This window comes from Dendrobates tinctorius, unplaced genomic scaffold, assembly GCF_039654945.1.
Source record: "Dendrobates tinctorius isolate UK_male_01 unplaced genomic scaffold, ASM3965494v1 ptg000149l, whole genome shotgun sequence".
Taxonomy (NCBI): domain Eukaryota; kingdom Metazoa; phylum Chordata; class Amphibia; order Anura; family Dendrobatidae; genus Dendrobates; species Dendrobates tinctorius.
The window spans coordinates 4,516,252-4,537,880 of record NW_027361816.1 but is presented as its reverse complement, the minus strand read 5'-3'; the positions used below and the strand labels follow the sequence as shown (position 1 = coordinate 4,537,880).

The 21,629-nt window shown below is 44.8% G+C and overlaps 1 protein-coding gene across 1 annotated transcript in view; it reads left to right on the top strand.

The window, feature by feature from the left end:
- PLPP4 (phospholipid phosphatase 4) overlaps positions 1-21,629 on the top strand; it is a 252,006-nt gene that overhangs the window by 162,544 nt on the left and 67,833 nt on the right. The window contains exons 2-5 of the mRNA XM_073546626.1: positions 14,390-14,498; positions 15,318-15,408; positions 16,953-17,016; positions 19,005-19,129. Of these exons, the coding sequence (XP_073402727.1) occupies positions 14,390-14,498; positions 15,318-15,408; positions 16,953-17,016; positions 19,005-19,129 (389 nt within the window). The remainder of the gene's footprint in view (positions 1-14,389; positions 14,499-15,317; positions 15,409-16,952; positions 17,017-19,004; positions 19,130-21,629) is intronic.

The window sequence follows — 21,629 nt, the reverse complement described above, 5'->3', positions numbered from 1 at the left end:
GGTGAGTACAGTGCGGTTTGTTTTTTGTTATACCAAACTGCGTCAAGGGAAGAAGATTTCCGGAAAGGATACAACCCTTTCAATAAAATGCAGTATTAGCATGTAGAAGCTGTGTCAGTGCCCTTTGCATTAAAACTTAGGAACATACCCCTCACCTCATATGCAGTTGCAGTCAACCCTCATTTGTATGTTGCAAGCATCTTATTCAAAATCCCACCAAAAAATGCATATGTTGTTGTAGACAGACAACCGTAATGGCCACTCCATAATTTTCCAAGAGTTCTGAAACCAAGCATTGGAGGACTTTGAGATATTTTGTGATCATTATACTGCTGTAAGGTGACAGGTCCAATAATGAAGGCACAGAAGGCATGACATTTTCTCCTAGGATTTCCTGATACTTCATTGAATTTAACCCTCCAAATGCTGTATGAACCCAGTGATAGAAGAAGCAAAGCAGCCCCAAAGCATCAACAAGCAACAGCGATGCTTTATTGTAGGAATCACCGAGCCACCGCCATGCTTCACTGTAGGCAATGTGTACTTTTCCGCATATGCTTCATTCATTCCACTCCAGGCATACCATCCTGAAAATTACAGTTTTGTTCCTTCACTCCACTGAACAGAATCACAAAACTGTCACTTTTTGTGTTTTTGACCAAATTGGAGCTTTCTTTCATTGTTATTTTTGGTCAGTAAAGGTTTATGTTAAAAGTCTGGGCATGGAGAACTTCAGCACAACTTACTGAGCAAACTGAAAGCTCATTGTCTTCTGCCATCAAAATCTTGATGCAGGTTCTTTTGCAATCAGTCAAAATGTTTTTGACCAGTAGATGAATCTGATGGCTGCCACTAATACTTTCCTTTTTTGTCACATCCAGGAGGGATAACCAGTGTTCCTTTATCTTTACACCTGCAAACTATGCTTCTGATTGTATCGCTAAAAACAGTTCATGGTTTTGCTGTCTTTTTGTACTCTTTTACTTGTTTGTGCAAGGCAATGATCTCTCCTGTTAACTTTTTGGACAAATGGCTTATTCAGACATCTGCTTTTCGTCTACGAGCTCAACATGTGATTTTCACTGATAGAACTTGTACCTATGATAGCTAATGAGGCTATTCACATATTTATTTTTTTTGCTGATCCATGCAAAACCACGGAGATATATCTGTTTTTTTATCTGAAAGTTGGATCAAAAACAGCACTTCAAGTCAATGGGTTTGTGAAAATAATCGGACAACCTTCAGATGCTTTCTGCATGCTGCCCATTATTCTCGGATTGATAGGAGAATCTGGAGAAACTTCATGACTAAAGGTGTACAGAGACCTGAAATACGTTGATACGGGTCATGTGAATTTGTAGCGCTGACTGTGTGTCACGGGGTTACGGTGACAGAGAGGAGCCAGAAGACCTCAGCATCTTATTGCTCCTACTCCTGTGCTGAATAGAAGCACTTCACCTTCTTTTTAAACAGTGTAAATTTCTATTGGCAGTACAGGGGTTAATCCACCATGTTGAGATCTCTGGCAGCTAGGGCTCTCAGTTGAGCACTGTTAGCCACTCCTATCCCCTATATAATCTGGGTCCTGTCTGACACACATCATCAGAGATAGCTTATGCTGCATGGCTGGGAGGATTGTGTCATGATCACGTGTGTCAGGACGCAGATGTTTCCGCAAGGCGGACCCATAACACACGTGACCCTGGATACACCGCCTCCAGTGGGGCGCATTTAAATAATAAAACGTGCAGGTGGATACGCCGCCTCCACCTGGCGAATTTAGGTATTACACATTATACATACAATAATCAAATAATAAAGGGGGAACCTGGGAAACTTTAACAATGGTGGGCCCTGCGATAGGGAATGGGGACATGGAGACCTCCTAAGCTCCCCTGAGCCAGTGTCCCTGCACTCCTTACATTCCCTAAACAGGCTCCGCACCTGTCGCCGCACGCGTACCTTAACGCCCTTGCTCACCCTGACCCTAAACCCTCACTAGGGAATGGGTCGATGCGGAGACTAATCCCACCACTGCACCAACAACACACATGAGGAAAGAGACAATACAGGGGAAACACCACTTAGCTTTGCTCTGTTGCGTGCGCTCCTAGCAACAGAGCCCTCCACCTGAGTGCATCTTCTCCTCCACCCGGATCCATCACCATAACAGGATCCTTCACCTTAGTGCAACCTTGGAGCAGAGTCCAACACCAGTTGCAGCTGCTCAGTACCAGAGTCCCAAGGAAGTGTTCAGCTTCTGCCACGAAGTCAAGCATGCTTGAGTCCAGCTCAGCGGCCAAGTCCCACATGGTGAGTGCCACTCTCCATAGTAGCCACTCCACCAGACCATGCAGACACTTCCCGCTGACTCCATCACTGCGACCCCACCACGCCATGCGAGCCCTTTGTCCAGACACCATAGCTGCAACACGTCCCCCCTGGCTAAGCTGCGCAGGACTCCTCACCAGCTCCATCCTTCCTCCAGGCTCTCCAACCCAGAGTGAACAATCTCACAATATCACAGGCAGTGATTGAACACCCTGAGCACACCTTTATAGGGTGTCACACCTGATCCATAATTAAGTGAACATTAACCTAAACCTAAGGTGCGATACCATTCCCCACCACCGGGCAACTTAGAATGAACGACACCACGTGATAATTCTAATGGCCACCGGGGGCAATCACGACACACTTTGGAACCAAAGGAAAAAAAGTTCACTTAATGCATTTAATACCGCCAGATCCAACACTGGATCATGACAGTACCCCCTCCTCAATGAGGGGCCTCTGGACCCTCAAGACCACCCCTCATCAGGGAAACACCTACAGCGGGGACGCCCAGACCCTGAGTTCACCCCACCATTACCTGACACCTCAGGTTTATGACAAACGCACCGCTGGTAATGGCAATAAAGTTCATTTTGGAGGCACCACTCATCTCCACAGCGCCGACCTGGGGAACGAGATTATGTATGTGTATGTATGCTAAGAGCTGATCAGACTCCACAACACATTTCCAAGATGTTTTTTGGTGGCACCCATACATGCTCGTTCACACACAGGTCCGGACCTGAACGTTTATTGCACACATACATTTGTCATAACTTGGTGAACTCACTCTGGACTTGACAACAGAGGCGTCCCCCTGTGTCACCACACTCACACCCCCACTATTCACCAAGGGACACCACCCTCCAACCCTTTCACCATGAGGACTGCGCCTCCTAGGGTTGGTTAATGGCGAGGGTAGAGATTTGTCCCTACTCCCCCGCAGCACACCTGCTGCACACACCAGGAGGAGAAGGGGACCGGGAAATGGAGGAAATATACTCTCACTGGTCACCTCCACACGACCAGGAGGGCGGCTTCTTCGATGGTATGAAGATTTGGCGTAAAACCCCGCAGACTATCACACCAGTCAGCTCACCACAGGGGCGTACCCCTTCACCTCAGGGAATACCAGGCAGCTCCGTGGGGCACCATTCCTCCCACCTGCCTGGGTGCGCCCGCCTGCATGAACCAGTCCTGCTCCCCAGCAGCGACTCTAGGGGGTTTTAGTACCATAGCCGCAGGAATATGGAGGAAAATATATATATATACTCGCTGGTCGCCTCCACACGACCAGGAGGGGCGGCATCGAAGATTTGGCATGAGCCCCGCGGACTATTCACCAATCTGCTCACTACAGGGACGTACCCCTTCACCTCGGGGAATACCAGGCAGCTCCGTGGGGCACCATTCCTCCCACCTGCCTGGGTGCGTCCCCTGTAAGAGCAAGTCCCGCTCCCCAGCAGTGACTACACACCTAGTCTGCTCACCACAGGGATGTACCCCTTCACCTCGGGGAATACCAGGCAGCTCCGTGGGGCACCATTCCTCCCACCTGCCTGGGTACCTCCCCGTGCGAGAGCAAGTCCCGCTCCCCAGCAGCGACTCTAGGGGCTTTTGCCAGACCGCAGCCGCCACTTTTTTTTCTCTCTGGTTATCTGAGCAGAGGCCCCAGACCGTGATAACTGCTGCTGCAGCGGCTCTAAACACCTTGCCGCTCCCCACTCACATCAGTGAGGCCCGGCAGCAATTACTCAGCGGTCTCCACATGGCCAAAGCTCACCAGAAAAAAAAAACTGTAGGGCCTGTGATAATGTCATGATCACGTGTGTCAGGACGCAGATGTTTCCGCAAGGCGGACCCATAACACACGTGACCCTGGATACACCGCCTCCAGTGGGGCGCATTTAAATAATAAAACGTGCAGGTGGATACGCCGCCTCCACCTGGCGAATTTAGGTATTACACGTTATACATACAATAATCAAATAATAAAGGGGGAACCTGGGAAACTTTAACAATGGTGGGCCCTGCGATAGGGAATGGGGACATGGAGACCTCCTAAGCTCCGCTGAGCCAGTGTCCCTGCACTCCTTACATTCCCTAAACAGGCTCCGCACCTGTCGCCGCACGCGTACCTTAACGCCCTCGCTCACCCTGACCCTAAACCCTCACTAGGGAATGGGTCGGTGCGGAGACTAATCCCACCACTGCACCAACAACACACATGAGGAAAGAGACAATACAGGGGAAACACCACTTAGCTTTGCTCTGTTGCATGCGCTCCTAGCAACAGAGCCCTCCACCTGAGTGCATCTTCTCCTCCACCCGGATCCATCACCATAACAGGATCCTTCACCTTAGTGCAACCTTGGAGCAGAGTCCAACACCAGTTGCAGCTGCTCAGTACCAGAGTCCCAAGGAAGTGTTCAGCTTCTGCCACGAAGTCAAGCATGCTTGAGTCCAGCTCAGCGGCCAAGTCCCACATGGTGAGTGCCACTCTCCATAGTAGCCACTCCACCAGACCATGCAGACACTTCCCGCTGACTCCATCACTGCGACCCCACCACGCCATGCGAGCCCTTCGTCCAGACACCATAGCTGCAACACGTCCCCCCTGGCTAAGCTGCGCAGGACTCCTCACCAGCTCCATCCTTCCTCCAGGCTCTCCAACCCACAGTGAACAATCTCACAATATCACAGGCAGTGATTGAACACCCTGAGCACACCTTTATAGGGTGTCACACCTGATCCATAATTAAGTGAACATTAACCTAAACCTAAGGTGCGATACCATTCCCCACCACCGGGCAACTTAGAATGAACGACACCACGTGATAATTCTAATGGCCACCGGGGGCAATCACGACACACTTTGGAACCAAAGGAAAAAAAGTTCACTTAATGCATTTAATACCGCCAGATCCAACACTGGATCATGACAGATTGTAGTTGGTGGTTATTGGAGTAGGCGGCTGGTGAATTTATCTGTGACTGTTGCTTGGATTTGTGAGTGTGATAATTCCCTTTCTTCTTCTACTTTGGTTTAACCCCATCCGCCACTCCCTGATGCATTCCTCTGAGTGTATATTTTTATGCCTGATATTATCTGTTTCCCCTGTTCGTTTTACTTTGTTCGTCTGGTTGGTGTACTACAGTGCACTGCTGCTCCCCTCTTTCCTGGGTGAGGGAAGGGTACAAAGGAAGGACGGATTCAGGAGAGAAGGCAAGGTAAGTGGCCCTGGCAACTTCACCTTCAGAAGTAACCCGGGGAACAGGGCGAGCTAGGGTGCCCCCTAGCATTAGGGACAGGAATGGGGCCCTGAGTTACACAACAATAGAGTCGTGACACTATGTATGACCTCCGAATTGCTTATGTGAATAAAGAATCACTGTTCGTGGAGCTGGAGTCTCTTCATTTTGCAAACTTTTTTTCTCAACTGAGAAAAACTGGGAGCAAATTCTGATGACACTCTTCTGAAATTCTGATCAAAACTCTCATATGTGGAAAAAAATAGACATCTGAAGAAAGCCTAACATAATTCAACCATAACTGTTAACAAACTTCTAGTTAGTCCAGGTTTTGTATTAGTTTTATCTCAAGCACATCTTAGGCAATTAACGGATCCCGTGATTAATGACATCAGCTGTGCTTAGACCATTCCTGATTTCCAAATGCGTACTGTTACGAGGGATTCTACTTAGGGAGTGGACTGATTCTAAGATTTCAGTAGTCATTAAAAATGGCAATTTGCGCTGAATTTGTAAAAACCCCTTATTATAGTTGTGTTCAGCTATTAGAACTATTAGGCTACGTTCCCACGATGAGCTTTTGGTGAGTTTTTGATGTTGCAGATTTTCTGCACCATATCTGCACCCATTAAGTAAAATAGGTTACTTGCATGTTTTTGGAAGCATGTAGCGTAAAAAACTCATCGTGCGAAAGTAGCTTTATTGTTTGGTTTGTTGGAAACACCGGAAAGTTTGTAAATTTTTCAAATAAATCTAAATTGCAATGAGGGTTGAATAATAATTTTGATTGCAATTGTAAATCAAAACTTCAATCATTTAAATTCTATAGTGAAGGTCGTGAAGTGTAGGAAGTGACAGCACATCTGAGATCGTTATTATCACTACAGAGTCGCGGAAAGGAAAAATGCTGCTTACATACAATGATAAAGTACGTAAATGCTAACTAAAGTGAATCTGTCAGCAGGTTTTATCTATTGAATCTGGGAACAGCAAAATGTAGAGGCAGAGACTCTGATTCCCAGGTATGTGTCACGCGGGACTTAGTTCAACTAAGGCTGAAATACCCGGGGCCCCTGTGATGTCCCTTTAACTAGGGGAAACCCTGTCTGACCCTCAACCCAGGGTTTTTGCTGATGGTGCAAATGCCTGAGCCTCCAACCTTTCCTTATCTCCTGCTCAGCCCTGCACTTAACCCTCCACCCAGTGAGGAGACACACCACCAAAGCCCCCACACAAATTATGACAGACAGGGAGAACTTAAACTGCACTGCGCCGCTCGCACACAGGAATATACAGTAATGTGAACAGGGCACAACTAAACACAAATATGGGAAGGAGAAAGGATAACAACGGATCATACGCCACCAGATACGAATCTCTCTCTTTTCAACACCTCCACTCCAGACCGGAACCACTTGGTATGAAACACAAGCTATAATCGGCGACGCCCATAGGCCAGCATGACTATTTAAAGACCATGGGCGTGACTAAACATCCAACCTGGTCTCCAGCAAGATTAACCCCCGAGAGCCTGAAGATCAAGCCGGCGCCACTGAGGCTATAGTGGATGGAGGTGGAACTACCTCTGCCTGCCGGACGCTGTGGTGTGAACAGCGTCCGACATGACATTACCCCGTCTTCTACGAGGGACCCCTGGACCCTCAAGACTCATAGGACCCGGCTTGTCCGGATGACGATGGTGAAAGGAACTGACCAGCCGATTCGCATGTATGTCTGAGGCTGGAACCCAAGACCTCTCCTCCAGACCATACCCCCGCCAGTGCACCAAATACTGAAGAGTACGGCGTACTACTCGAGAGTCCACTACCTTGACGACCTCAAACTCTAAATCGCCATCCACCATGACTGGAGTTGGCATCGGCGTCGTGTCCACCAAGCCTACCACCTTTTTCAATAAAGCCCTGTGAAACACGTTGTGTATCTTGTACACCGCAGGAAGTTCCAACCGATAAGCCACTGGGTTAATGATGGCAGAAATCCTAAAAGGCCCAATAAACCTTGGACCCAGTTTTAAAGATGGAATTTTGAGTTTTATGTTCTTCGTAGCCAACCACACCCATTCACCCACACACAGGTCCGGACCTGGCACGCGTCTACTGTCAGCCACCCGTTTGTACCTAGCACTCATGCTCAACAAACGCTGTTTCACCCTCCTCCAGACCGATGACAATTGGGCTCCTAGCTGATCCTACTCCGGGACACCCCCCGAGTCACCCTGACGTAAGGTACAAAACTGAGGATGTTGACCGTACACACAAAAGAATGGAGACTCTCCCGATGACTCTTGGCGGTGATTATTTAACGCGAATTCGGCCAGAGGAAGAAAAGTAGACCACTCCTCCTGGTTGTCGGACACAAAGCATCGTAAATACTGTTCTAGATTTTGGTTCATGCGCTCAGTTTGTCCATTAGACTGTGGATGAAACGCCGATGAATGTGACAACTTGATCCCCAAACGTGAGCAAAAAGCTTTCCAAAAGCCACAAATTGCGTACCCCTATCAGATACTATGTCCGACGGAATTCAGTGGAGTCTGACCACCTCCTTCACAAATACCTGAGCCAACGTCTTTGCATTGGGCAATGAAGACAACGCCACAAAATGCGCCATCTTTGAAAAACGGTCAACCACCACCAGGATGACCGTGTTCCCCGATGAGGCTGGCAAGTCAGTGATGAAATCCATGGAGATTTCTGTCCATGGCCTATTGGGTACCCCCAGAGGCTGTAGCGTGCCAGCAGGATGGGTTCGGGGTGACTTAGCCCTAGCGCACGTGATGCAAGCTGCCACGTATGAGACCACGTCCTGCCGGATTTTGGCCACCAGAAACGACGCGATACCAGCTCTAAGGTGCCCTTCACCCCTGGATGACCAGCCAGTACCGAGTCGTGGTGTTCCTTCAACACCTTAAGCCGAAGATGCAGGGGTACAAATGATTTGTTGGCGGGAAGTCCTGGCAGTACCTCCTCTTGGGCCTCGGCAATCTCCGCCTCTACCTCCGTCGTGAGAGCCGAGACCACTACCCCTTCCTGGAGGATGGGTACCGGCTCTTCCCGAGGTTCTCCCCCCGGAAAACACCTAGACAAAGCATCCGCCTTGGTGTTTTTAGCCCCGGGACGGTAAGTCACAAGAAAATTGAAACGAGTAAAAAACAATGCACAGCGGGCCTGCCTAGGAGACAGACGCTTGGCCGACTCCAGATAGAGCAGGTTCTTATGGTCGGTGATGACTGTGACCTGGTGAGCCGCCCCCTCCAAGAAGTGTCGCCATTCCTCAAAAGCCAATTTGATGGCCAACAACTCCCTGTTGCCGATATCATAATTCCGTTCGGCCGGCGACAGCTTCTTGAAGAAGTAGGCGCATGGATGCATCTCGCTCAAGGACGAGCCTTGAGACAGTACTGCCCCCACTCCCACCTCCGACGCATCAACCTCCACCACAAAAGGTTTAGACACGTCTGGTTGCACCAGAATGGGGGCTGAAGCAAAACTATTCTTCAGACGCACGTATAGCCACCTCAGGCCAGCTCGCCAGATCGGCACCTCTTTTTGTCATGTCCGTGAGCGGTTTGGCGATAGTCGAAAAGTGTTTTATAAATTTCCTATAATAATTCGCAAACCCAAGGAACCGCTGGAGTGCTTTCAGACTCTCCGGCCTCTCCCATTGCAGCACCGCTTGCACCTTAGCGGTGTCCATTTTAAACCCGGCTGCGGAAACAATATATCCCAAAAAGGGCAACTCCTGGACAAAAAATAAACATTTTTCCAGCTTAGCATAGAGCTGGTTCTCCCGGAGCAACTGTAACACCTGCCTGACTTGCTCCAAATGAGTGTCCCGATCGCTAGAATAAATGAGGATATCATCCAGGTATACAATCACAAATCTCCCCAGGACATGAGCAAATACATCATTAATAAAATGTTGGAAAACGGCAGGCGCGGTGGTCAACCCAAACGGCATAACCAGACTCTCAAAATGACCCTCAGGAGTGTTAAACGCCGTCTTCCACTCATCCCCCTGACGGACCCTTATGAGGTTATACGCCCCCCTGAGGTCCAGCTTGGAAAACCATTTCGCCCCCGCTACCTGGTTGAACAAATCCGGGATCAACGGCATTGGGTAGGGATCACGGATAGTAATCTGGTTTAACTCTCGGAAATCCAGACACGGGCGTAACCCCCCATCTTTCTTCTTAATGAAGAAAAACCCCGCGGCTACAGGCGAGGACGAAGGCCGGATGTGTCCTTTGCTCAGACTCTCCGCGATGTAGTCTTTCAGAGCTTGTCTCTCAGGACCAGAAATATTAAACAGCCTGGCCTTAGGTAATTTAGCCCCGGGTTTTAACCTAATCTCACAGTCATAGGCTCTATGTGGAGGCAGTTCTGAGCAACCCTTCTCAGAGAAAACATCTGCGAAATCCTGCAAAGCCTCAGGCAGGCTGGGCGTCACGGCGGACACACATGTGGCCAAGCAATTGTCTTGGCAGAAACCACTCCATTGTACTATGTCCTGAGTTTTCCAATCAATTACCGGGTTGTGCCTGGACAACCATGGAAAACCCAGGACCATTTGTGCTGGGAGATTACGGAGGACCCTGCATGCAACAGACTCAGAATGTAGGACCCCAATGTGGAGTTTCACCTCTGCCACAAACTCCGTAATCTCCCCTTGAGGGAGGGGAGCAGCATTAATGGTAACCACCTGTATGGGGTGAGGAAGTCTTTCGATCTTAAACCCGGCGGTGTGTGCAAACTCCTTATCTATGAGATTGGTGGCGGAACCGCTATCCACAAACACTGATATAGGTAGCTCTCTGCCCGCGATAATAACCTTGGCAGGGAGCATACATTGAGATACCATCATGGAGGATATGCATACGCTCAGTTGGGTCTCCTCCATACCCTCTGAGCTTAACAGTTTTCCGCCGGTGTGACCCTCTTAGGTAGTACCGGGCAAACGTTAACATAATGACCTCTTTTACCACAGTAGAAACATGCTCCGGGCTTCCGGAATCCCGGAGCGCGACGCTTAATCTGTGCCACGCCAGCAATCTGCATAGGTTCAGGGGACTCATCTACTTCAACCACACTTGCACCTCTGCTTTCCCCCAGAGGTAGCGTCTCCTGTGCCCCCTGACGAAAACGGCGATTGATACGTATCACCAAACTCATGGCAGACTCCAACGATGCCTGAGTCTCATACATCAGGAGGGCTTGTTTAACCTTCCCTGATACCCCATGAATAAACTGGCTCCGCAGTGCTGGGTCATTCCACTGTGTGTCTACGGCCCAACGGCGAAATTCCGAACAATAGTCCTCTGCCAAGCGCTCCCCCTGGCGGAGGGCGCGGATTTTAGATTCCGCTAGAGCCAGTCGGTCAGGATCATCGTAAATGAGCCCGAGGGCAGAAAAAACATTATCGACAGAATGAAATATAGCAGAGTCAGCTGGTAAGGAAAATGCCCATGCTTGGGGGTCACCACTCATTAATGACAACACCAGCCCTACCCGCTGGGCCTCATTACCTGAGGAGGTAGGGCGCATGCGGAAGTATAACTTGCAGGCCTCCCGAAATACGACAAATTTGCTGCGATCCCCTGAAAAACGTTCTGGCAGCGGAAACGTCGGCTCTGCACCGATACCTGCAGATGCCGTTTGCACCTTTGCTACTACCAGGCCCTGCTGCTGAACTGCCCGTTTCAACTCGGAGACCTGTAAGGACAGCGCCGCCAACTGGCGGGTTATGGAATCTAATGGATCCATGGACTCCTGAAAAATGTGGGCCGATTATAATGTCACGCGGGGCTTAGTTCAACTAAGGCTGAAATACCCGGGGCCCCTGTGATGTCCCTTTAACTAGGGGAAACCCTGTCTGACCCTCAACCCAGGGTTTTTGCTGATGGTGCAAATGCCTGAGCCTCTAACCTTTCCTTATCTCCTGCTCAGCCCTGCACTTAACCCTCCACCCTCCACCCAGTGAGGAGACACACCACCAAAGCCCCCACACAAATTATGACAGACAGGGAGAACTTAAACTGCACTGCGCCGCACGCACACAGGAATATACAGTAATGTGAACAGGGCACAACTAAACACAAATATGGGAAGGAGAAAGGATAACAACGGATCATATGCCATCAGATACGAATCTCACTCTTTTCAACACCCTCCACTCCAGACCGGAACCACTTGGTATGAAACACAAGCTATAATCGGCGACGCCCATAGGCCAGCATGACTATTTAAAGACCGTGGGCGTGACTAAACATCCAACCTGGTCTCCAGCAAGATTAACCCCCGAGAGCCTGAAGATCAAGCCGGCGCCACTGAGGCTATAGTGGATGGAGGTGGAACTACCTCTGCCTGCCGGACGCTGTGGTGTGAACAGCGTCCGACATGACAGTATGTGTCACTTATTAGGCTGTGTGCTGTAGTTTCAATGCAATCAGTGTTTTATCAGCAGGAGATTAAAACAAAAGGACTACAGATGTCTCCTGCAGATCAGTCAAACTAATTTGTAAAACCCCGCCCCCACCACTGATTGGCAGATTGATATAACATACAGGAAGCTGCAAGTCAGGATCCGTGGGAAGGGTATACACAGCCCATAAGTCTACATCTTCAGGAGAGAAAACAGGAATTCTATAGAAACTGCACCAAGTAGTCCAGTAAGTGATAGATCGCTGGAATCAGGGTCTCTGTTTCTACATTAGAATATTAGAATGGTAGAGTTAGAAGGAACCTCCTGGGCCATCTGGTCCAACCCCCTGCTCAAAGCAGGATTCACTAAATCATCCCATACAGATGTCTGTCCAGCCTCTGTTTGAAGACTTCTATTGAAGGAGAACTCACCACTTCTCGTGGCAGCCTGTTATGCTATGATCAGATTCTATAGCAAACACCTGCTAACAAATTCCCTTTAATTACTGCTTGCTGTGATTTCCTGCTGTGGTAAAGGCGGAAGGAGATGTTTACCATGCAGAAGACATATTTGAATACCTTTTAATATCATCCATACACATTATTCATTTTGATCTTCTCCAGGTTGCCAATTTTATATTGAGGACTCTCATTAATGAACACATGCATGTTAATAGCTCTACTGTAACACTTCTCATAGGAACCGAGTACAGAAATACTTGAGAGCCAATGTCCATACATATCATGTAGTTGTTTCAGCCTCTGTCAGAGGGGGCAGATGTACCTATTCCTAGAATCTCGGGTTTTCTACTGCTATGTCACATCTTATTACATAAAGGGCAACACTCCTGTGTTGTCTCATTAGTGAATTTCCTATTGCACTTTGGTTCTATTCTGTCTCCCGCTGCTGCCACTCAACTTGTACGTCTCTTGTTAACATGAAACAAGGTGAGAAGTATTTGTTTTTAGAGGTAATAGGGATTTTTGTCAGCGAAGAATCTTGTTTTATTTTCAGCCAATTCCTTTTCTTTTTGTGTAAAGCTTATGTTTCCTATCTGTCTATTTGTATAAGAAGGTTAACAGCTTGTCAGGTGCTTTAGTTGAATTTCCACCATTCCTGTCTGCATCTAGTAAAATTCTATGTCGTCTATGATCAGTTTTTCTTTTCTTTTTTTTTTTTTTTTTGCTGTTCTCTTTTTATTACTTCTGTTTGTGCCTTTATTCCGGACAAACAAGACTTTCTTTATTGTGACATACTGTTTTATACTATTGTTCCTGTTTTTGTAGAGAGTGTGGTTATGTCTATGGCACTGAAACGTATCGAGTAGATATGCTCCATTACTTGTCATAGCTTTCCATGATAATAAGCAATGTTCTCTGTGCTTTTCAAAAGTGATAGAGTTAAAGAATCCAAAAATACATCTTTAGTCCAGCCGGATGGATAGAGCATAAAATCTTCTTTATTGAATATTGAGTAAAAACATGCTGCAACAAGGTAATATCAGAAAATTAGGTAGAGTGGTTAACCCGCTCTTAATCACGACATATGCGCTGTGGCTCATTTTTTTATGCTCCATCCATCTGGCCTGAATAAAGATGTATTTTTGGATTTTCATTGGTATGCTTCACAGGAGCATGATCCGTGCCTCGGATTCAGCATATCTACACTGAGTGGGCTGGAACATTTTTTACTTTGTAGAATTAAAGAATAAAACACTTTGAAGACGAATTATACCTGTAATTGGACTCCTTGAACTCATTTTTAGGCTGCTTTAATGCTTTCCTTTCCAGGTCGCTCAGCTTAAAGAGAACACTGATGGTAAAGGTACAGTATTTTTTTTTGTCCTGCAGGCTGCAACAGCAATTTCAATATTTCCAATTATTTTCTTTATAGTAGGCACCTAGACAAAAAAAAAGCTATGTTATAAAATCACCAGATGATTTACATGGCGGAGTGTTGTGTACATGCTCTGTGACATGTGCAGAGTTCTCTGTACTGAGAGGGGGAAGGAAGGAGAAGCTAAAACTAACCTATTACCCACTGAAATCCTGCCTTGCTCACAGTGTACACAGCCCAAGCCGAAAAGTCATTTGTTCAAGAAAGAAAGTATTACCCTTTTGTGAGGATTCATTGGTGTGGAAACTACAACAACGATACTGACACACTAAAAAAGAGAAACCAACACCAATAAAATAAAACTATTTTTCACATGAAATGTTATGGGTAATTTTACTAAGAGATCATCCTTTAAAACACATCATTCCTAAACGTTAGTATCAAATATGTTTACTATCTTATGTGTGATCTATGACTTTTTTTTTACTAAACCAATGTCCTTGTATCTGTTTGTTCTTATTAGGTTTACCGAGTTTCTGGATCCTTTCCAGCGTGTTATCCAACCAGAAGAGATCTGGCTGTATAAAAATCCCTTGGTACAATCAGATAACATACCTACCAGGCTGATGTTTGTAAGTTTAACACTGATATAAATCGAAGCTTTATATCATTTAATTGAGTCCTTAAATTCTGTGTTGATTTTGGGTTTAGTGATAAAACTCTTGATGCCCGGTGCCACCTTTAAGAGAAGTTTACTGAAGACAGAATTATATAGTATTGATATAAAATCTATAATCATTTCTGTAAATTCTCTAGCTCCCCCTAGTGGTGGCTATTCAGCTATAATTTTAGTATTACTGATATCCCCAAGATATTCTTTACATGTTTTGAAAGTGAGGTCTCACACCTGGGAGAGGACCCCTTCATCTTGTGAGAAAGTGAGGTTTTCTTAAAGGGGTCTATGTAGTTAATGTAGATTATGGAAGGAGGTGAGCAAGCCTCCAAATTTTTCATAAATATCTGCAGTCCACTTTAGCTTTTGTTAAGGTCCTCATACATATTACCCTAATGGGGGCAGAACCTACTGATAACCAAGGGGGTATTGGCCGACTGATGATCTGGAGAGATACCGGTCGCGCATGTTTGATTTGTTTCAGGAAGGGGGCAAAGGCTGAGGTCCGTGATGACACTTCGTTTGAATTTCCTAGCATCACTGGGATTCTGAAATAAAGCGTCTGCAAAAAAATGGAAAAATGGAAACCAGTTGCATAGTGTAGAGAGGGAAGGATAGGGAATTTTTAATTCAAGTATATCTATATTAGAAATCAGTATAGATTTAGACATTTGAGATTTAGGATGAAAATTGCTTTGTATGTCGGACCACCACTTTAATGTTCATTATGCCTGCAATTCAACATTTCATCCCTGGATATTTTTTCCATTTTGTACAGGCCATTTCATTTCTGACACCCCTGGCTGTCATTTTCGTGGTGAAAATCATCCAGCGGACAGACCGAACAGAGATCAAAGAAGCCTGCTTGGGTATGGAACATTTAAGGTTAAGTTGAAGTTTTTTCTTTCTTGTTAGTTACACAACATTTGTCGGTAAATTATTTATAATAACCCTTAGGTAAGTCCTCTACAGTGTGTGTATGTACATGAGTGTGTATGTGCTATGTGTATACATGCATGTATGTATATATATGTGTGCTGTGCATACATAAGTATGTATGAGCTCTGTGTATACATAAGTGTATATATGTGCTCTGTAGATACATGTGTGCCTGTATTATGTGGTCTGTGTATACATGTTTGTGTTCATATATGCTCAGTGTATACGATACGATACGACACACTTTATTGATCCCAAGGGAAATTATGGTATCACAGCATTACAAACAAAACATTATGAACAGCATTACTAGATTACAAACAGCATTACGAGTAATTACTAGACATGTATATATACGTATGTATGTGTATATATACACTATGTATGTTCTCTGTGTATACATACAGTGGGTGAAATACCGTCATGGCCAAAAGTTTTGGCTTCCTTAAAATTGTTCCGCTGTTCCCACCTGGCCAGGGAATCATAGGAAAAAGAATTCCAGCAATGAGCATTTTTCTTCCAAGAGATTGTTATAACACTTATTAAGTATTTCTTCCAAAAAATTATTCAAATTACAGATTTTTTTATACACATTTATTTCCTTTTCTGTGTATTGGAACAACACAAAAAAAACTGAGGAAAAAAAAGGCAAATTGGACATCATTTCACACAAATCCCCCAAAGAGTGCACACCAGGCACTCGAAACACGTCAGGCAACTTGATTTTAATATGGCCTAATTTACCACAGTAAAATGTATTTTTTTCTTTATTCCTGGAGTGCCGTCAATCTGCCTTTTTCCCCAAAAATGGTCCGGACAAAATTATTATCACCCTAAACTTAATATTTGCTTGCACACCCTTTGGAATAAATAGCTGCAGTCAATCACTTCCTATAACCATCCGACACCTCTTACATCTCTCAACTGGAATTTTGGACCATTCCTGTTTAGCAGACTGCTCCAGGTTTCTCATACTTGAAGGCGCCTTCTCCCAACAGCAATTTGAATATTTCTCCACAGGCGTTCCATGGGTTTTAGATCCGGACTCATTGGTGGCCACAACATGATATGTATGTTGATAGAATGATCTATCAGTGATCTTTCTTTCCCCATCATTAATCAACAACCTGTTTAAAGAATCCGGTACACAAGAACCGGACAACTTCAGTATTGTCGACCGTGCTCATATAACAGCTCATGTAAATGCAACCAAAATGTTTGTGTGATGGTGCAATATGTTAGCATTTGGGGCTTCACTTTTAACTTTCGCCCAGGGGGCCCTACTTTGTCTAAAATCGGCCCTAGTACTCGGTTATCTCTGGCAGTTCCATAGTGAGTAGAGCAATGGGCGCATGTGCAAAGGCCCCATTAATATCTGTTGATACGAGTTAGCGCTTTAGTTACGGTAGTTAATAAGTGTAATTTTTTGTAGAATTAGACCTCTTTAACCGCTCTTGTGTTATTTCTCATTCAGCTGTCTCCCTGGCATTGGCACTAAATGGAGTTTGCACTAATACTATCAAACTGATAGTGGGAAGGTAGGTGCAATGAATAATGTTTGCAGTAGAAATATCTCCGGAATTCAGTGCCATTCGTCATACAGTCTAATACAAATAATGTTTGCCAGGGAACGTCTGCTCCTGTCATGTCCGCTCTGTCTGCATGTCTGATTGTCGGCTCTTCATCATTAAAAAATCATTTTCCAGCAGTGAGAGGAGTATTATCGCCACTGTGTAATAGATGTGAATATGAAATGCGTCCTACATCTCTGCATAGCATCTTCATTATTCTTCATGAATCTGAGTTAGTTTAGAAGTAACAACTTGAAGAAACCTCATCTAGAGTTGTTTGTTTGGGAAGTTTTAGTTAAAGGGGTTGTGCAAAACATGGCTGCTTTGTTTCACTTGGAGGCTTGGAGGAAAAAAAATTACAATTTTCAAATACAGATGTGTTCTTCATCACCTTTGTTTTTAACTCACCCTTTCACACACCATGTTCTTGCTCTGTCGCCCCTCATTTTTGGGTGTATACACCTACTGGAGGTGGATACCCTGACACAGTCTGTTACGTCTGGGTGTCTGTCTGCAGTAGGTGCATATGACCACACGGAGGCTCTGTCTGCACAGCTATAGCCTACGGCCCCATCTGCGCATATGCCCAAATCCTATTTTGCAGGGGATTTGAATATAAGGCCTGACAGGACCACTGAACTTGGGCAATAATTCAGTGCAAAAGCGGCCTAAACAAAGTGACAACGGGTTTGAAAAAAAAAACGGATTTTGCGTCACTCTGTCACTAGATTTCTATGTCATATTTGTCTGTATGTGTATGGGGCCACCTAGTGATCATGATAGTAATTGCAGCCTGCTATGTTTTGGAGTTTATTTAGCTTTAGAGAATTAATCTCCTTAAATTCCTGAAACTCGTTTTGCCATGATTAACTTATTATGCAGGGAAGGGGTAAATAAATATTACATTTTTATACTTGCCTGCTCTAGATACTCCCATCATATGTTCTCTGCTCTCTTGAGGTCTTTGGTCTTTTTGACTTTGGTCTCCCATTCTTCTCGACTTCAGTCTGGGAACTTCTGGTGCAGTCTAGGCTTTAGGATGTGGTCAAGTAGGACACGATGCACATCAATGACGTGTGTTGCATCCCAGTTGTGAGGCCTACACAGCGCCAGAAGATCCAGCACAGAAGACTAAAAATGAGAAGACCAAAGGTCCAAAGCAAGCAGAGTACTAGGTGGGAAGCTGGCGTTGTAAGACTGGTTAGGGGTGAGCCTAGAACAGATGAATATAATTGTTTATTAACTTCTGACCTCTTCTAGGACGAATAAAGAATCTAGGAAAAATTGTGATTTGTTATGAACTGATTTGCTCATCTCTAGTCTGGTTTGGTGAGAATATGGAGTCCTTAACCCAACTCAGAAAAAGATAGAGGTGGACACATTTGCATTAAAAAATAAATAAAAATGATATTTATTAAAAAAAAAGAAGACATGCTTTAAGATACTGTATGCTACATTGCCGATCATGTGCATCATTTATTGACACCACAGAATGTGGTGACAACTAGTAAGATATGGGTAGAAATCACACATAAATATCTAAAGTATTATTTACCTTTGGAATCCACTAAAACCAGCCAAACACAGTAGATGACTGTCGGCCAAACGATGGTAAGGCCAATTGTTCCACCGGCAACCTTCTCGGGCGGCTCTACCATACACAGAAGCACTTGTTCAGCCGAGCGCTCTCGTGTTCTCTATGTCCGGCTGCAGCATATCTATGGGAGACGATATGATTGGCAGTCCGAAATCGGGCATGCCGATCAACATCTCCCCCGACAGTCAATTGTCCTGGACCCCACTACACATTAGACTGTTGACATTGGTGGGTGTTGGGGGAACCTAATTCCTAACAGTAAATGAAGGCTGTATTGCTGGCACTGCCCTGTCCTCATACCTTGCCCCACAGTGAAGAAATGGTACTGTTAATTAATGTTTTCGTTAAAAATTTTTAGGCCCCGTCCAGATTTTTTCTATCGGTGTTTTCCTGATGGGGTATCCAATGAAGAGATGCACTGCACAGGTGATGCCAGTCTCGTGTCAGAGGGCAGAAAGAGCTTCCCGAGCATTCACTCTTCCTGTGAGTATTCCTCTTCATCTGACGTCCATTCCATCAGGACACCTAACCTCATTTATTTATATATTATGCTTTGCTTTTATAGCATATTCCATATAACTTTACAGAGATTATCATCTTTGTCCCCATTGGGGCTCACAATCCCCTATCAGTATGTCTTTGAAGTGCAGGAGGAAAAGCAAAGAACCCAGAGGAAACCCACGCAAACTCTTTGTAGATGTTTGTCCTTAGTGAGATTTGAACCCTGGAGGCCAGGACCTCAGCGCTGCAAAGCAACAGTGCTAACCACTGAGCCACCATACCACGTATAAACTAGACTCAGTATATACCGGTACGGATAACATGGCTTTAGTGTATCTCTTGTGTTACACTGGAATTAGTCTTTATGCTGTTTAGTAAGGGGTATTCTAATTCCTTATTTGCTGAGCTTTTCATGAATATATGTCAAATATGTTGAGAATGTGTTGTATTTCTGTAGAAACTAATAAATATGTTACTAGCTGAAGAGCCTGGTGTTGCCCGGGAATAGTATCCCCTGTGTATAGTATATACCTGTATGTTATCTCCTTTTGTACAGTATATAGTATATACATCTGTAGGTCATCTCCTCCTGTATATAGTATATACTTGTATGTCATCTCCTTCTGTATATAGTATATACAGTACCAGTATGTCATCTCCTCCTGTATATAGTATATACCTGTATGTCATCTCCCCCTGTATATAGTATATACCTGTATGTCATCTCCCCCTGTATATAGTATATACCTGTATGTCCTCTCCACCTGTATATAGTATATACCTGTATGTCCTCTACACCTGTATATAGTATATACCTGTATGTCATCTCCCCCTGTATATAGTATATACCTGTATGTCCTCTCCACCTGTATATAGTATATACCTGTATGTCCTCTACACCTGTATACAGTATATACCTGTATGTCATCTCCACCTGTATATAGTATATACCTGTATGTCCTCTCCACCTGTATATAGTATATACCTGTATGTCCTCTACACCTGTATACAGTATATACCTGTATGTCATCTCCACCTGTATACAGTATATACCTGTATGTCATCTCCACCTGTATATAGTATATACCTGTAAGTCACACGTCTGTACACGGTGGAGGCGCAGTCTCTGCTGAGACGTTTCAGTGGCCCTTGAGAAAGCAGCTCTTGCCTCCCTTTCTTCCATTTCTATACTTCTTTCTGTAAGTCTTGGCTCCCTTTCTTCTTTCTGTAAGTCTTGCTTATTGAGGCGTAATACAGCTTTTCTCTTAGAGAAAGCAGATTTCAACCTTGTAGGAGTGTAATACCATTTAGTTAGAAATTGTAAAGAAGGACTAATTTAGAGTGGCATTAGTTGTAGCTGTGTAAATAAGTTTAAAGCGAACCAGGCATTGTCAGGTTGATGCTGTTACACCGATTAAAATGATACCTGGGTTGGAGAAATCCATCTTCATGCCAGACAAAGAGAAGTTCCTGATTCTGGGCTCCCCCTGCAGTCTGTGTCAGAGGGTAGTCTTTGTCAGCACGTTAATAAATTGTGTTATTTCCAGCTTTACAGAAGGACGATAACACCATAGAAATGACAATTGTCTACAAGGAAAACTGCTGCTCATAGCAACCAATCACAGCTCAGCTTTCATCTTTTAAACAGCTCTGGTAAAATGAAAGATGCTTAGTGATTGGTTGCTATGGGCAACACAGGCAATGTAACCTGTTGTGGTGAAGAAGATGTGCCTATGAAATAGATATATTAGATATTTATCATATACTGTGTGTATATATATACTGTATGTGTATATATATATATATATATATATATATTAGATTAGATATTTATTATATATATGTATATGTTACATGTTTATTATATGGGGCTTTGCATGTGGAGTGGGCGGGGTTGTGTGGAGTGGGCATGGCTTGATGGACACACAAACAATCACACACACACGCGTGGTCAAAGCTTTTGGTACACCTCGTTAAATGACAGAAAAACCCACAACGGTGACAGAAATAACTTGAATCTGACAAAAAATAACAATAAATCAAAAATCTATGAAAATGAACAAATGAAAGTCAGACTTTGCTTTTCAACCATGCTTCCACAGAATTTTTAAAAATAAAACTCATGAAATAGGCCTGGACAGAAATGATGGTACCCTCAACTTAATATTTTGTTGCACAACCTTTTGGGGCAATCACTGCAAACGATTCCTGTACCTGTTAGTAAGACTTCTGCACCTCTCGACAGGTATTTTGGCCCACTCCTCAAGAGAAAACTGCACCAGTTGTCTCGTGTTTGAAGGTTGCCTTTTCCAGGCGGCATGTTTCAGCTCTTTCCAAAGATGCTCAATAGGATTTAGATCAGGGCTCACAGAAGGCCGCTTCAGAATAGTCCAATGTTTTCCTCTTAGCCATTCTTGGGTGTTTTTAAATGTGTGTTTTGGGTCATCCTGTTGTAAGAGACTCACCACTCAACTTTAGTATG